The sequence below is a fragment of the Molossus molossus genome, unplaced genomic scaffold, assembly GCF_014108415.1.
Source record: "Molossus molossus isolate mMolMol1 unplaced genomic scaffold, mMolMol1.p scaffold_m16_p_5, whole genome shotgun sequence".
NCBI classification, from domain to species: Eukaryota; Metazoa; Chordata; class Mammalia; order Chiroptera; family Molossidae; genus Molossus; species Molossus molossus.
The window spans coordinates 5365885-5381638 of record NW_023425388.1 but is presented as its reverse complement, the minus strand read 5'-3'; the positions used below and the strand labels follow the sequence as shown (position 1 = coordinate 5381638).

Sequence of the window (15754 nt, the reverse complement as noted above, 5' to 3'; positions counted from 1 at the left end):
TATGTATTAGGATTTCATTTTCATTTATTTTGTGGCTGAATATATTCTGTTGTATGGTTGGACCACACTGACTTATCCATTCTCCTGTGGAGGGACATTGGGCTGTCCCCCCGCCCCACCCCTTTGGATATTGTGATGGTGCTGCCGTGAACATGCATGGACACGTGTTTTTTGGACACGTTTTCGATTCTTCGTGGTGTATACCTGGGAGTGGGGTTTCAGGTCCTGTGGTAGCTCCATGTTTAACTCTGAGGAGCCGCGGGCGGTGCCGCTGAGGTGCTCACTCCCACGCAGGTGAGGACGGAGGCCAAGCAGCTGACCTGGTGTCGCACCCAGTGCCTCATGGAGAAACGGAGGCTTCACCGCCACTAAGGCTGCCCCGTCCCTGACGCCAGGCCCCTCGCCCTCTGTGGGTCCGCAGCTCCAGGCCACCTGCAGTGGGGCGGTCATGGAAACCCCCACGTGGGGAAAGTCCGGAATTCTACAAGAGTCTCTTTGCTCCCCTCCCAGCAAGCTGGCTGGGTGACGCCGCACCGGTCAGGCTCGGCTGGATGACACAGGTGCACCCGCGAGGGGTGCGTGGCCCTAAAAAGGAAAGTGAGGACTGAGCTTCTCGGCAGTTCTAGATTCCCCGGAACCGCGGTTATGGCTAAGGGTCCCTCAGTGACCGCTCAGCCCATCGGCGGGGAGGGTGGGGGGACTCTGGGTGCAGAGTGACACTGGAGGAGGAGGGTGCTCAAGGAGAGGACACAGCTACCGGAGGCAATGTTCACGGGCCACCCTTAAAGCCACGGTTCCGGGCACCACTGTGCGCCTTTCAGTGGGAACCGGGGAGCGGGCTGGCCCGGCAGTGGCCGTTAGCAGTGACGTGAAGTGCTTTGTCCTCCTGAGGCCGGGCCCACGCGAGTGAAGTGACGGACGGGGAGCGCTGACCCAGAAGCTTCCTTCGCAAAGGAAGGAAAAGCCAGCAGACTGCCGGCAGGTGCGAGTGGGGGCTGGTGGGTGGCCCTGGTGTCTTAGTCACAGGGACGTTTCCAGTCCTGCCCCTCTGAGAGCCCAGGGCGCTGATTGGCTTTGGGGCAGCAGGCCTCTGCTCCTTCCCTGGGGGAGTCTGCTATAACAGGGACCCAGCGCCCCGGAGAGCCGGCGGCAACACGGCCAGACACCCCGCGCGCCCGGTGGCACACCGTGGCCGCGGGATCCCGGGCAGGGAGGGGCCCTGATCCGCCCCGGCCCCTGCGATGGCAGGCGAGGCTCGGGCCGGCGCCGACGCGGCGCTGCGCCGCCTGCTGAGGCTGCACCGCACGGAGATCGCCGTGGCCGTGGACAGTGCCTTCCCGCTGCTGCACGCGCTGACCGACCACGACGTGGTTCCCGAGGACAAGTTCCAGGTGGGCCCCAGCCCGACCCCACACGCCCCGCCCAGGAGCCAGGTTAGCGCTGGGGAAGAGTTCCAGAAGCTTCCTCGCTCAACCCCACCCCCGCCCCTCCTGAGTCTTCCGCGCTCTCAATGCCCCTGACCATCCCCATGCCCCGCCCACGAGCCAGGGATGGTCCCCAGGACAGCCTGAGGTCGCCCTGCCTCCACTGCCCTAGCCCTTGCCAAGCCCCAGCCACCAGCCTAGGGTGGTCTCCAGGACAAATTCCAGAAGCCCCTCTGAGCCCTCCCCAAGCCTATGGCCAAGCCAGGGGCATGGTCCCCTAAGATGAGTTCCAAGTGGGCCCCCCTCGGCCCAGCACCCCCATGCCGTCCTCAAGTCTGCCCCAAGCCGAGGAATGGACAGGATGCCCAGGTCTCCAGCAGACTCCCCTGGGTTGGCATCCGCCCTCTAGTCCCGCCGCGGAGGAGGGAGGAAGTGGGGTGCGGGGAAGCACAGGGAGGACCCCCACGCCCTGCTCTTGCTTCAGGAGACGCTGCGTCTAAAGGAGAAGGAGGGCTGCCCGCAGGCCTTCCACGCGCTGCTCTCCTGGCTCCTGACCCGAGACGAGACCACCATCCTGGACTTCTGGAGGGTCCTCTTCAAGGACTACAACCTGGAGAGATATGCCCGGCTGCGGCCCATCCTGGACAGCTTCCCCAAAGGTGGGGCGCGGGGCTGGGGAGGGTCAGCCCCCTCGCTGTGGCTCCTGGAGTCGCATCGTCGTCGCTGAGCCCCAGTGGGACAAGTGGGAAGAAGTCGGGGCAGGGGGATTAGGGAGCCTCTGGACATCACCCCAGGCAACCTTGAGATCTAAGAGGCAGCGTGTGAGGCCTCACCCACCTGGCCTGGGGTCAGTTCTGGGCCTGAGGCCTGGCCCTGCTTCTGCCTGTGCCCTGCAGATGTAGACCTCAGCCAGCCCCGGAAGGGAAGGAAGCCCGCGGCTGGCCCCAAGGCCACCGTGCCACTGGCCAGACCCCCCACCAAGAGGAAGACCTTGGAGGAGCCTCGGCCTGCCCCGTCGGCAGCCCTGTCCCCGAGGGGCACCTCCAGCCCAGGTACGCGGTTTGAAGAGCAGGTCTGGTCATAGAGCCCCTGAGAGGTGGACACCCCGCTCCTACCACACCTCCCCACCGGGCTCTGGGAGCGTCGGTCCCACCTGGTCAGCGGAAGCCAGCCTGGCAGGCCAGCAGAGGTCCCTTAGGGTGCCTAGTGGACACACTGGAGGTTGCCCCGTGTCCGTGAAGTGGGCAGGTGCGTCACCTTCTTTTCACTGAGGTGAACACCAGAGCGCTGCAAAGCAAGGGAAGACTGCCCCCCCCTGACCTGAGCTCTCCACCTGCCCACTGGCTGCCACAGCTCCCTCTACAGGCTCCCAGGCAAAGGCCAAGCCCCCCAAGAAGCAGGAGAGCACCGCAGAGCCGCAGCGCCTCCCACTGGGGAATGGTGAGCAGGCCCCAAGCCCCCCCACCCCCGCTCCTGGGCCAGGGTCCAGAGAGGCAGGGGGAGGCTGTACCTGGAGGGGCCTGAGCTGGGACCTGGAACATGGGGGTCTAGCATCTCCCCCCAAAGCCACCAGATGCCTCTGGTCACCCCTCCTGTGCCCGACCTTTAGGGCCAGTACAACTCTGCTTTCTCCAGAGAATCCTCCTTGACCCTCATCCTTCAGCTGGATGCAGCCTGGCCTTCTTCTGTCCCCTCTCTGCCCCCGAACAGGAGACCCAGAGACCCCTGTGGTCACCTGGTGCTGACCTAGGTGCAGGCCTCTCCCAGCACACACACACACACACACGCACGGACCGTCTGCTCTGACACCTGGGCTGTCTATGTGTGCAGGGGCTGGGCCCCCTCCCAGGCCTGCCCAAGCTGAAGGAAAGAAGGAACCTATCGCCTACGTGCCTCTTGCTCCCCACTGCCCACAGGGAGGAGGTGCTCAGGGGCCATCTTCCCAGATGATGACCCCTGTCTGCTGCTCCCTTCCCCAGGAATTCAGACTGTGTCCGCTTCGGTCCAGAGAGCCGTGGCTGTGTCGTCTGGGGATGGCCCAGGAGCCTGCGGGGCTCTGGAGGGGATCCTCATCCAGCAGGTGTTTGAGTCAGGTAGACAGTGCTGGCCCTGGGGTGCACGTCTCCCTGTAGCTCTCGGTGGCCCCAGAGCAGACAGGACCATGGACGAGGCAGCCAGCATTCCCCAGGGTGCTGAGGGCTCCCCCTGGGGAGGGACTCCGGGACAACCAGGCCAGGGAACCCGAGAGGCCAGTGGTCCAGGGCCACACCCTGTCCACTTGGATGGGCCCCTTCAGGATCCCGAGCTCACATCCTTGGAACGTCCTTAGCTCACATGCCTGGGGTCCGCGGGCGGGCCTGTGCTGCTCAGACCTTCCGGGGAGGGCTGCTCTCGGCAGGACAGCCTGCAGCAACGCCCTCCCCACACCACCTCTGACTCCATCCTGTGCTGAGCACCGGCTCAGGACAAGGAGAGGCAGGACCAGCTGGCCCTGGGAGCTGCTGGAGGCCCTGGCCTCTCACCAGGCAGTGACCCGAGGACCCTGCAGTGGTTTCTTAGGGCTGCTTTGAGAAATGACCACTAACCGGGTGGCTGAAAGCAACAGAAATTCCAGAACGATGGTGTTGGCAAGGTCCCTCTCGAGGAGGCTGGGGCAGGTTCCGTCCTGCCTCTTCGGATCCTAGTGATGCCGGAACCTTGTTCCCTGGCTCATAGGCTGATCACGCCAGCCCCTGCCTCCATCCTCACAGGGCCTCCTCCCTGTGTCCCTCTGTCTTCACCTCTTCTCACAAGGACACCAGTCATTGGACGCAGGGTCCAGTGTGAGCCCATTTTTAACTAATTACATCTGCAAAGAGCCAGGTGGACATGACTTTGGGGGACACCGTTCGGCTCCCCAGCAGAGAACCCTCTGTGCCCGGAACCCTGGCCTCAGACCTGACTGGGGTGGATGGGGGAGGAGCACCCAGCTGCAGAGTCGCGGCCTCTCTGTCACCAGCTGGCCACTGGCCTGGGCCTGCAGTCAGACTGAGCAGGGCCAGCTGGGCAGGCAACCAGGCCAGCCAGCATCTCCTCCCAGGTGGCACCCAGAAGTGCATCCAGGTTGGGGGGGTTTACACCCCCAGCAAGTTTGAAGACCCCAGCGGGGGGAAGAACAAAGCCCGCAGTGGCGGAGGCCTGAAGACGGTGGTCCGAGCAAAGGGGACCCAGGTTGCTGCCCCAGTAAGCAGTGCCCACAGCCCCTAGGGAGGCCCCGGGTCCCATTCTCTGTCCTCGGCAGCAGCAATGCCACCGGCCAGGAGCTCCGCCTGTGGCTGGGGGCTCCTCGCCCCGCTGCCTCCCGTTGGTGACCCTGTCTTCTCCCTCGCAGACTGGAGGGGATCCCCGGGTAGGCCAGCAGGGCAGGGTCCCGGGCCCTCCTGCCCTTCCCAGCGAGCCCCAGCTTCACCAGGTAAGGCCCAGGTGTGGGGTGTGGCCTGATCCCCGAGATCCCGAGGGCTCGCACTAGTCCAGGACAAGGCCCGAGCTCCTGCTCACAGGGCGGAGCTCTGCTCGGCAAGAGTCTTTTTTGGTAACACACAGTCGTGAACATTCAAGTCAGAGAAAGTGAGTCTTCCCGGGCAGAGTCTTGCCCTCTACCACCCGTGCTCACAGGCACGGTGGTCTGCAGGGAGGGCCTAGGTGCCGTTGTAGCTCTGGTTCTGCCCCTGTGCGCTGTGTAACCTTGACTGGGTCACATCAAGGGCATTGGGTCCAGGTGTCCCTGGTCTCACACTTGGCCCATAGAGGGGGTGGTGGCCCCTGCTGGGAGCCAGGAACCCGAGTGCCCAGCACATCCTTGGGCTCCCAGCGCCATTTCTCAGCAAGGCTGACCCAGGCCCGGCTCCCAGGCCCGGCTCCCAGGCCCGGCTCCCAGGCCCGGCTCCCAGGCCCGGCTCCCAGGCCCGGCTCCCAGGCCCAGCTCCCAGGCCCGGCTCCCAGGCCCTCACACGAGGCACTGCCGGGGGGGGGGGGGCTCGAGAGGGAGCCACACCCACGCCCGCTCCTGGCTGGTGGGGTCCGGGAGGATTGCTACAACCAGTGTGCTCACTGCTGTGAGCAGCTGCCTGGCTGGCATTCAGGGGGCTTCTGGAGGAGTTGACAGCCAGGGAGGCATGGCGGGCGCATGCAGGCAAAGGCACAAGCGGACTGGGGACCTCAGGTGGAGGGGACAGTGGGTGCTGGAGGCTGCCAGGAACACCAGGGGCAGCCAGGGGGAGTGCAGTCCAGGGGCCCCCTGGGGCACAGGCCCCCAGAGCAACCTGGCTTTCTAAAGCCTGTTCTTCCCAGGGCAGATGGACCCAGGAGATGTGCAGGGACTAGAGTCTCAGAGACGGAGGGTCTGGGGCGGCCCAGGGGGCAGGCATCGGCCACAGGGGGCCAGGGAACCTGGTGTCCCTGGGAGATCTGCAGTGAGCCATTCTGGGGGCTCTGGGGAGGCTGGGCCCCACGCCTCCCCCCAGAGGCCTGGTGTCTTTCTGCGTCAGAAGAACGAGGACGAGTGTGCCGTGTGCAAGGACGGCGGGGAGCTCATTTGCTGTGACGGCTGTCCCCGGGCCTTCCACCTGCCCTGCCTGTCGCCGCCGCTCCAGGAGATCCCCAGGTGAGTGCGGCCTGCTGGTCACCTCCGCACCCATCCGCCCCCAGCTGGCTTCACAGCCACCTCCATCCGCTGACCCTGAGTGGGAGGCCACCCAGAAATCTCTGCTCCACGAGTGGGAAGTGAGGCCCCGCTTCAAGGGAGCTTTGGTTCAGGTCACTGGGCTGTGAAGCTGAGGCCTGGGCTGTTCCCACGCCACCTCCCTGCACGGCCACACTGTCCCCAGCCTGGCCAGTGGGACTGAGGATGGTGAAGCAGAATGGACGTGGGAAGCAGTGTCCAGCCCCCCCCCCCCCCAGGCAAACTGCCATGAGCAGCGGACCTCCCCACCCAAGCAACGCCGGGTCGGGGAGCCCAGAGGCCACTGAGCTGCACTCCCAGGGCGGGCCTACCCCTGGGCACCCTGCCTGGCCCACCGGGACAGCCCTGCCCTCTACCACCCGTGCTCACAGGCACGGTGGTCTGCAGGGAGGGCCTGGGTGGCGCTGTAGCTCTGGTTCTGCCCCTGTGCGCTGTGTAACCTTGACTGGGTCACATCTCTCTGAGCCTCAGATGCTTCTGCACCAAAAGGTGGGGTTCGGCCCAGGTCATTGTCCAGCTCCCCCCACTACCCCCAGACACCAAGCGTCTGCCATCCTTCCATTCTCTTCCTTGCTGCCCTTGACCGTCTCTCTTCCCCTGGGCACCATCTCCCTTAGAGTGTGGGGGTCCAGGGTATGAACACCCCGCCTAAGGAGGCCCCACCTGCAGGCCAGGCCTGTGGCCGCCAGGCACCGGTGGCTGCAGGTGGGGGTCTCGGGTGCTTTTGGGGCTCATCAGAGAAGCACGCATGGGGACACTGACCATATTGGTGAGGGCCACCCCACCAGGTGTAAATATTGGGCAGCATTGGCTCTTCTGTTCATTGGCTGGACAGGCCCTTCTCTTGTGGCTCTGCCCACTTCCTGCCTGGGCCTCCATTTCCCTGTCCCAGAGGAAAGGGTGACTTGGAGGGGCCCTCAGGCCTCGCCTGAGTTTGGGGTTTGGGACGCTACCAAGCTGACTCCTTGCCCTGCATGCCTCTGGCTGGTGACAACGTGAGCAGTGGGACCTGGAGATGCTCCAGCTGCCTCCAGGGAAGAGCCCAGCAGGACCTGCCCCGGGCTGAGGAGCCACCTGCAGAGACCAGGGTAAGCACAGGCCCACTCCCAGGCCCTCTGGCCACTCCTGTGGGTGGGGCCCGCGCAGCCGGTGAACCATCACCCCCACCCTGGCCTGGCCACATCCATTCCACTTTCTACAGTGAGGCCTGAGGGGGTGCCAGCTACCGGGCGGCTGCTCTTACAGTGGCCCCGTTTCTCAGTGCTCGAACTGGGGGGGGGGGGGTGGCTCGGCTTTGTCAGGCCAACACAGGGATGCATTTTGACCATTGAGAATGTCCACCCAGAAATGTTTGCCCTGGCCGGTGCGGCTCAGTGCTTAGAGCGTCAGCCCTTATACTGAAAGGCCGAGGCTTCAATTCCTGGTCAAGGGTATGTATCTGGGTTGCAGGTTCGATCCCTAGCCTGGCCGGGGAGCGTGCGTGCAGGAGGCAACCAGTGTCTCTCACACACGGATGTTTCTCCCTCTCTTTCTCCGTCCCTCGCTTCCGTTCTCTCTCAAAATCAATGGGAAATTGTCCTCCAGTGAGAATTAACAACAAATGCTTTCGCGTCTGTTACCGCAAAGACATGGTGGCTGTGACGCACCCCTGGATGTGTTGGAGTGTTTACTCTGAGTCCCTGAGGCCCCGGGGCACCTCATCTTTAGATGGGGAAAGGGTGGAGGGCTGAGGACGGCAGAGCTGGGACCTGGCCCTTTCTGACCCAGGGTGGTATTCCTCCCAGCCCCCCCCCCCAGAAGTCACTAACTTCCTGGGTGCTGCTGGCAAGTCTCCTGCAGCCCTCTGAGCACCGACCCTGCGGTTCCAGGTCCTCCTGGGACTGAGGCCCTCCGGAGAGGAGGCGACGGGACTGCTCAGGGAGCCCCCAGCTGGGGTAGACACTGCTGTCACCTACAAGCACCTGCTGAACCCACCTCCGGTGGCTCCCCTGCCTGTACTGGACCCCTCGGCCCTACGCCCCCTTCTATGTGTGGGCCCCGAGGGGCAGCAGGTGAGGGCTGGGGTCAGGGGGCTGGGTGCCTGCCTTCAGGGAGCTCAGGGCCTGCAGGGCAGCGGGAAACAGGACAGTGACACAGGGGAGTGACTGCAGCGGGAAAGCCCGCAGGAGTCTAGGGGTTAGGGGGTAGGAGGGCATTTGGGGAGTCCCCAGGTGCCCCATTCCGGGGATTCCTTGACCAGTCCTGAAGGAGGTCCAGGCCCACCAAGGGGGAGCGAGGTCGGGGCACCGGGTTTCCCTGGGCTGCAGCCCAAAGGTGAAGGCGCCCCTGCCCTGGGGCTGGGATCCCAAAGCCGCCCGCCCCGCCCCGGCGGGGCCCTGGGGCAGCGGACAGGGAGCGGTCCGGGGAGCGCGCCCGCTCAGCCCCCGCTCACGTGCCGTCCGTCCCGCAGGGCCCGGCGTCCGGCGCGCGTTGCGGGGTGTGCGGGGACGGGGCCGACGCGCTGCGGTGCGCACACTGCGCCGCCGCCTTCCACTGGCGCTGCCACTTCCCCGCGGGCGCCCGGCCGGGGTGAGTGCGACGGCGGGGGGCGGGGCGCCCCGGCGGCTCCGCGAGAGACCCGCCCGCCCCAGCCCCGGCCGAGCCGGGCAGCCCACAGCCTGTCCTCCGCTCTGCGCAGAGCCGTCCTGCGCTGCAGGTCCTGCTCCGGGGATCCCGCCCCGGCCCCGGGGGAAGGAGCGCCCGCCCCGCCCAGTGCCCGCCCGGCGCCCGGGCCCGCCAAGGTCAGTGCCCAAGTGGGCAGGGGACCCCGGGAGGGGGACCCCGCGGAGTTGAGAGGTGAAGGGAGCGCATCTCCAGAGGAAACCACGGCTCCAGTTTCGCGGGTTTGCCCCGTACCCCTCAACTCAACATGTGTTCCTTATTCACGTGCAACGTTTTTGTTTAAATCAACTCCTTTTTAAAATAATTTAAATCTGTTTAAAAAGGAAACCCACCTAAGCAATGGTTACAGGTTGGATGCAAATCTGTGCCCCGAGCTCCCCTAATCCCCAGTGCCCAGAGCCCCCTAGCCCCCAGCGCCCAGAGCCCCCATAACCCCCAGCGCCCCCCTAATCCCCAGTGCCCAGAGCCTCCTAGCCCCCAGCGCCCAGAGCTCCCCTAACCTCCAGCGCCCAGAGCCCCCATAACCCCCAGCGCCCCCCTAATCCCCAGCGTCCAGAGCTCCCCTAGCCCCCAGTGCCCAGAGCTCCCCTAACCTCCAGCGCCCAGAGCCCCCATAACCCCCAGTGCCCCCCTAATCCCCAGCGCCTAGAGCTCTCCTAACCCCCAGCGTCCAGAGCCCCCCTAATCCCCAGCGCCCAGAGCCCCCCTAACCTCCAGCGCCCAGAGCTCCTCTGACCTCCAGCGCCCAGAGCCCCCCTAACCCCCAGTGCCCAGAGCCCCCCTAACCTCCAGCACCCAGAGCCCCCCTAATCCCCAGCGCCCCCTAGCCTTCCTAATCCCCAGCGCCCAGACCCCCCTAGCCCCCAGCGCTCCCCTAACCTCCAGCGCCCAGAGCCCCCATAACCCCCAGCGCCCCCTAATCCCCAGCACCCAGAGCTCTCCTAACCCCCAGCGTCCAGAGCTCCCCTAGCCCCCAGTGCCCAGAGCCCCCCTAATCCCCAGCGCCCAGAGCCCCCCTAACCTCCAGCGCCCTTCCCCCAGCGCAGGAGTGCCTGGTGGGATGGGGTGAAGGGCGGGCGGGAAAGGGGGATGCACACGCGGTGAGGTGACCCACCAGTGTAATCTCCCGTCCCCGAAGGAAGTCCAGAATCGTAGGGAATTCTTATATAAATTTATCTGAGTCGAAACAGAGGATACTCCTGGAAGCAGGATCACAACAGACTGGGGGAAATACCCTGCAGAGTAAATTTGCAGTTTCTTCTCCGCATTTGAGATTCAGGAGAACCGTAAGGAAGGTTACTAGGAGGTGGGAGGGAGCAAGGCCTGACGGATTACACGCGGTTAAACCTTAGAGGGAGGAGCCCGAGAGGAGGCATTTCAGGGTGTGTCAACTGAGATGCACAGAAACAATGGACAGGCCTGGCCCAAGGCAAAGAAAGCCTTTTTTTTTTTTTTTTAAATCCTTACCTGAGGCTATTTATCTATTTATCATCAGATGGAGTGGGAGGGAGGGGGAGAGAGAGAGACAGACAGACAAACATGATCTAGTTGCCTCCCTCATGACCACAACCAGGGCCAGGGAAGAACCACAACCCAGTACGTGCCCTTGACCAGAATCGAACCTGTGCCTCATTGGTCGGGGGGCTAACACTCTAACCGCTGAGCTAAACCGGCCAGGGCAAGAGAAGCCCCGCCCCCCTTTTTTTTTACTGAAGAAGTTATATGCCCTCGACTACTCACCATGACCTGCCTGGTTAGGAATTTAAGACCAGGTCACCCTGTGAGGTTACTTTCTGTAGAACCCCATTTCTGTCCACACCCCAGCCCTCCCAGCCCCATCCTGCAGCTGGGAGTTCCTGGGGAGAAGTAACTCTCCATCCTCGTTTGTCTGGGAGGAAATGCAGCCATCCCGGGCTCCCCCAGAACCTGGGGGCGGGGGTCCCAGGTGTTCCCAGGAACCTCCAGAGGGCGGCACCTCTCGCCCTGGCTGCCCTATGCAGAGGCCTTCCTGACCACATCCCTGGCCTGGAGGAATCTTTGGGGGCCCTGGGAGAGGTGACGAGTCCGCATCCAGGCCCCCCTGCTCCCTAGCTGAGCCCATTGCTCCCTGACACTCTGTGGGAGGTGGCACCCCAGGCACTGCCTCACGGCCCCGCCCAGGTGGGCCTCATGGAACCCCCTGCAGGGCTCATTGTGCCTGGTCCTGTCCCTGCTGGAAGCCTCTCTCTGTCCCCACGCATCTGCACAGTGTGCCCACACCAGTTCACTGCCTCCTCCTCCAGTCAGCCTTGGGGGGGTGGTCACAGGAGGGGGTGCCTCCTTCCAGAATTTGCCTCCTTTACTGAGACCTGGGGACAGCAAAGACCCTTTCTTTCCATTGTGATGTAAAATGTCATGCCATTTTGGAGTAAAAAGTTGCAACTCTCTGCCCCTGTTCCTGGGGCCTAGTCACGTGACGGTGCCCCCCCCCTCCTGAAAGCTTCTGTGCACCTTGGGGCTGTGCTCCCCCTTCAAGCACCCAGGGTTGGTGCGCCTGGCAGGGCCTGTGTTTATCAGACCCACCAGCTGGAAGTGCTGACCATCGGCTGACTTGAGCTACAAACCCGGCGATTTCACTTGGTCCTACTTTGTATGGACTTCCCCGCTCCTGGTGGGGAGCCTCGTTCCCTGCTCTGGCCCCTTGCCCAGGGGCATGGTTGGCCCTGGCCATGTTTGTTGGGTGGCTGAATGACTGGCATTGGACCTGGTACTTTCCTGTCTAGGCTTCAGTTTTCAATCAGTGACAGGGGTCTCTGAGTCACCTCGTTCCCCAAAGGGCCACATGCGCACGTGGAGGCAGGTCTGGGGGCCTGGGGCAGCCGGCTTCAGAGGTGTACGGCCCTGGGCAGGCAGTCCCAAGCTCACCCACCCACACCCACCCTGCCTGTGCCCACTGCCCCTGGAGGAGCTAGGTGTTAGAATTCAGTTCTTAGGGCCCCCCCAAAAGCACCTGTACCACCCCACTTCCCTGGCACCTGCCACCTACCCCCAGCCCCTGATGCCTCTGCAGGGAGTCCTGTTTCCATAGGGATGTCCCCAGAAGGGGTGTGGAAGTTGAAGTTGGGGTGACCTCCCTTTCCTGGGTTGTAGGCAGCGGATGATTCTACTGGTCGCGAGCCGGTTCTGCAGAGGGATGACCTGGAGTCCCTTCTGAGCGAGGTAACACATCACCTGGCTGGGCCTGCACCTGTCCTCCACCTTGTTCTTTATTGCTCTCCCCAACCCCTGCCCCCAAGCCAGCCAGCACCAGAGCACCGGAGGGGCTGGGGGACCCGCCTCTGGTGTTCCAAGCACCCCAGGCCAACGTACTCCAGCACGGCACTGACCCCTCTGTGCACACGAGCCTACAAACACTGAGGGGATCCTGAGCTGGCCTGGAGGTCACGGGGGGTCGGAGGCTGCTGAGCCCCAGCAGCAGAGCCACTGAAGTCTGACTTGGAGGCCATGACTTTCCCTGGGGGGCAGATAGGGGTGCCCAGAAGCTCTGCTATTTGTCGGTAGGTCTCTCCCTCCCGCTCAGCCCAGGCTCTCTGCCTGAAGATGAGCAGACTTGCTGGGAAGAAAATGTGGCTTTTAGGGGCCTCATCTTCTTTTGACAGGAGTCCAGAGCTTCAGCCACTTCCCTACCAGCTGGCCAGTTGTGGGCGGGGCGGGCACACCTGCCCCCAGAGGCTCTGGCCAGGCCCCAGAGCCCCGGTCTGCTCTTTCCCGCAGCACTCCTTCGACGGCATCCTGCAGTGGGCCATCCAGAGCATGGCTCGCCCGATGGCCGAGGCGCCCACCTTCCCCTCCTGAGTCCGGGGGCCCCAGTGGAGCATCCGTGGAGCAGTGGGTGCCCACTCGTGCTCACGGCGATTCTGCTCCGAGAGGACAAGCCCCCTCACGCCTCAAGCTGTGCAGGTCAGCGCCCAGAGGAACTGAAGTTCCGACTGTCAGCACCGCTTGTAAAAACCCGTCTTCGTAAGCACAAAGCCATCCCGTGCGCTAAAATTAAAGTCACGTCTGTGTGGTTTCAAGGTGTCCTCCAGGCAACGGGGTGTGTTTATTTTGGGGGTCTGAACCCCTGCGTTTCTGGTGTGTGAAGTGTAGGCCAAGCTGGCTGGATGGGAACGCACCAGAGTGGGACGAGACGTGCCTGTGAGGAGGGATCACACTGAGAAGTGCACAGTGCACCCCACTCTGCAGGGAGCACCCCTGTGCTGCCCACTGCCCAGGTCCCCACGTTCAGTCTGGTCGCACCCGCCTCTGCCTCTGCCCCCACTGTGCTCCTGCTCCCCTCTCTTCCTCAGGGGCCAAGCTCAGCCCACCCCAGGGCCTTTGCAGGGCTGCTCCCCCTGCTCAGATTTCCTTTCGTGGATGCTTCGCCGTCTGTTTTCTCAGCATGGAGAGCTCAGCTGCAATGTCGACTCATTTACTCGTTCGTTCATTCATTCTTCATTCATTCATTCAAGAAACTTCCTCATGGATCTTCCAAGTGCTGAGCATATTTCCAGGCACGGGGTCCTGGAGGAATATTCTAGTGGAGGGGTGAATCACATACAGGAGGAAGGTGGCCTCCGCCGGGTAACTGCTGTGACGCAGAGGCAGGACGGGGCCAGGGGCAGAGGCTGGGAAAGGGCCCCGTGTGTCTGGGGCAGACAGGAGGTCCTGTGATCAGGGCACAGAGGCTGCAGTGGGGAGCCTTATTTTTCTCGTGGTGACCACCACAGTCAGAAGCCAGCCTCTGGGTTGGCCGACTTCTTTCCTCGTTGTGTCTGTCTCCCCCAGAACTGCAGCTGGGGGCCCTGGAACCTGGTCTAGTTCTTGGCCATGTCCCCAGGGCCTGGCACAGCTGGTGGGTCAGTGTTGGTGGAAGGGGATTTCGGGGTTGTCAGAGTTCCCTCACCGGCAGGAGCTCATGGCAGAACGCCCAGATGGGGGTCAGAGAGCTGGGAGGAAGGGGAGCTGCCTCAGGTCTCCCTGTGAGTGGGCAGCAGAGCCAGGATTTGTGCTGACTTGGGACAGGGCTTTCATTCCCACCAGGGAGGCCCACACAGGGAGCCGTAGGGGGTCCTAGCTCAGGACTCTCAGCCCTCGGCCTCTCTGGGGTCTGGCTGGCTCACACAGCCCCTCTGGAGACCCTCTGGGCCTCTTTGCCTGCAGAGGGGCTCCTTAGGCAGCACCACAGGGTGGGGCGAGGGAGGGGCAGGCCACCTCAGACAGCTCATGCTTAGGGTCTGTTTAGCCCTGGAGGGGGCTGACTCCCACCCGCACGGGGCAAGTGCCCATTCCTCCTGGGTGAGCAGGTGTGCACGAATGGGCAGCTGGGCCAGCCAGGCAGGCAGGCAGAGGGCAGCAGCGGGACCCTTCCTGGCACAGCAGCAGGCATCCAGTGCGTCCCGACCCCTGGTCATCTGTGGGAGCCTGCATCCAGCAGTGGCTACTGTGGCTTTTCCTCGCCCAGTGACACCACACTTGCCAGTTAGCTTTTCGCAGCAAAACCATGTGTTTTTCAGAATGTACACAGCTATCCCCAGGAGGGCTCCACCGAGATGGAGCTTCTTGGCTTCTCTCCAGAAACTAGCCTATTACTTTGTTTAAAAAAAAAAAAAGAATGTAGCAGGCACAGACACATGTGACAAAACGAGAAGAAAACGATGCTCGAACACGTCAGCACCTGGTTACCCCGGAGGCGGCACAGGGTTCCTTCTTCATGCTCGTTACCTGGACATTGTGGTTTTTCTCCGATGCCTTACATTTCCCATTGCTGCAAGTGAATACCACTACCTGGTGGCAACCACGTCTGTTTTTGTTTTTGTTTTTTTTTGGTTAATCCTCACCCAGGGATATTTTTTCCATTGATTTTTAGAGAGTGTGGGAGGGAGGAAGGGGGAGAGAGAGAGAGAGAGAGAGAGAGAGAGAGAGAGATTGATGTGAGAGAGACACATCAATTGGTTGCCTCCTACACACACCCTGCCTGGGACCAGGGACTGAATCTGCAACCCAGGTACATGCCCTTGACTGGGACTCAAACCTGTGATGTTTCTGTTCTCAGACCAACACTCTAACCATTGAGCCACACTGGCCAGGGTCCACGCCTGGTGTTTGAGTATAGCACCTCAAGAGGCAAACTCCACTTGGAGTTCAGTAACATGGGGACTCACCTACCAGCTACCAGGCTCCCTGAGGGTGGGGGCAAAGTCCGTTCTGCTGATCACACTGGGTCCCTACTGGGCAGGTTGGGGCTGGGACACCTGGCTAAGCAGAGCGCTTCATCACTCAGCTTGACTGAGCCTACGATGACTATTCAAGATAGAGGCCACTGTCCTGCCCCAGGTACCCCCTCCCCAATGCTGCCTGGTGTGCAAGAGTTTTCCAGCAGATAATTACTGAAGTAACGAATAAATAAATGCTGGCTGGTGTTCGGCTTAACCCCACTGGGCATCTTAGCCGGCGGCCCCCTCTCGGTGGACCCTCAGCCTAAGCTGGAAGGCAGGCAGTCCCTGCCGGAGGACAAGCGGCTCAGGAAACTATTGAGAAACAGTTAAAGTAGGCGGGGCCTAGAATTACAACTTCTGCAACTGCTTTTGCAAAGCGCTGTGTCTGTGTTGCTGGCCTGGGTCTGGCGATGCAAAGGTCAAGCTGTTTCTAACGCCGTGAAAAGTTCTGCTGGGTTGGGTTTGGGTTTAACAGCACCTGGACGGTTATGAAAAGGACCCTCGATAAACGGACACCTTTGTTAGGCGAACAGGTTTAGAAACGTAAAACGGCTGGCCACGGTCCGCCAAGGTCACAGATCCCTACTAGTGGGGTGCTGGCCCCGTGTTCCCGGGGGTTCAGGTGCCTGGCGCGCACCAGGGGCCCCAGGACCCTGGGGACAGCTGCGGGCACTTTCCGAGGGGTGGCGCTGGACCCCTCTTCGACCTTCCCA

The 15754-nt window shown here is 62.7% G+C and overlaps 1 protein-coding gene across 1 annotated transcript; it reads left to right on the top strand.

Moving 5' to 3' along the window:
* Positions 1–1241: 1241 nt before the first annotated feature.
* On the top strand, positions 1242–12639 carry AIRE (autoimmune regulator). The gene is made up of 14 exons (XM_036243603.1): positions 1242–1391; positions 1909–2083; positions 2321–2476; positions 2790–2864; positions 3404–3517; positions 4504–4646; positions 4795–4875; positions 5951–6066; positions 7148–7271; positions 8013–8195; positions 8594–8712; positions 8822–8918; positions 11935–12003; positions 12559–12639. Exons 1-14 carry the CDS (start codon positions 1242–1244, stop codon positions 12637–12639), a joined length of 1683 nt encoding a protein of 560 aa, XP_036099496.1.
* The last annotated feature ends 3115 nt before the right edge of the window (positions 12640–15754 follow it).

What these genes read in the sequence shown, in the direction of transcription:
- AIRE (XM_036243603.1), top strand. Translation starts at nt 1,242, where the DNA reads ATGGCAGGCGAGGCTCGGGCCGGCGCCGACGCGGCGCTGCGCCGCCTG. An exon ending in GCGAGCCCCAGCTTCACCAG is followed by an intron (nt 4,876 to 5,950) that starts GTAAGGCCCAGG and finishes TTTCTGCGTCAG; the next exon opens with AAGAACGAGGACGAGTGTGC. An exon ending in CCGCTCCAGGAGATCCCCAG is followed by an intron (nt 6,067 to 7,147) that starts GTGAGTGCGGCC and finishes CAACGTGAGCAG; the next exon opens with TGGGACCTGGAGATGCTCCA.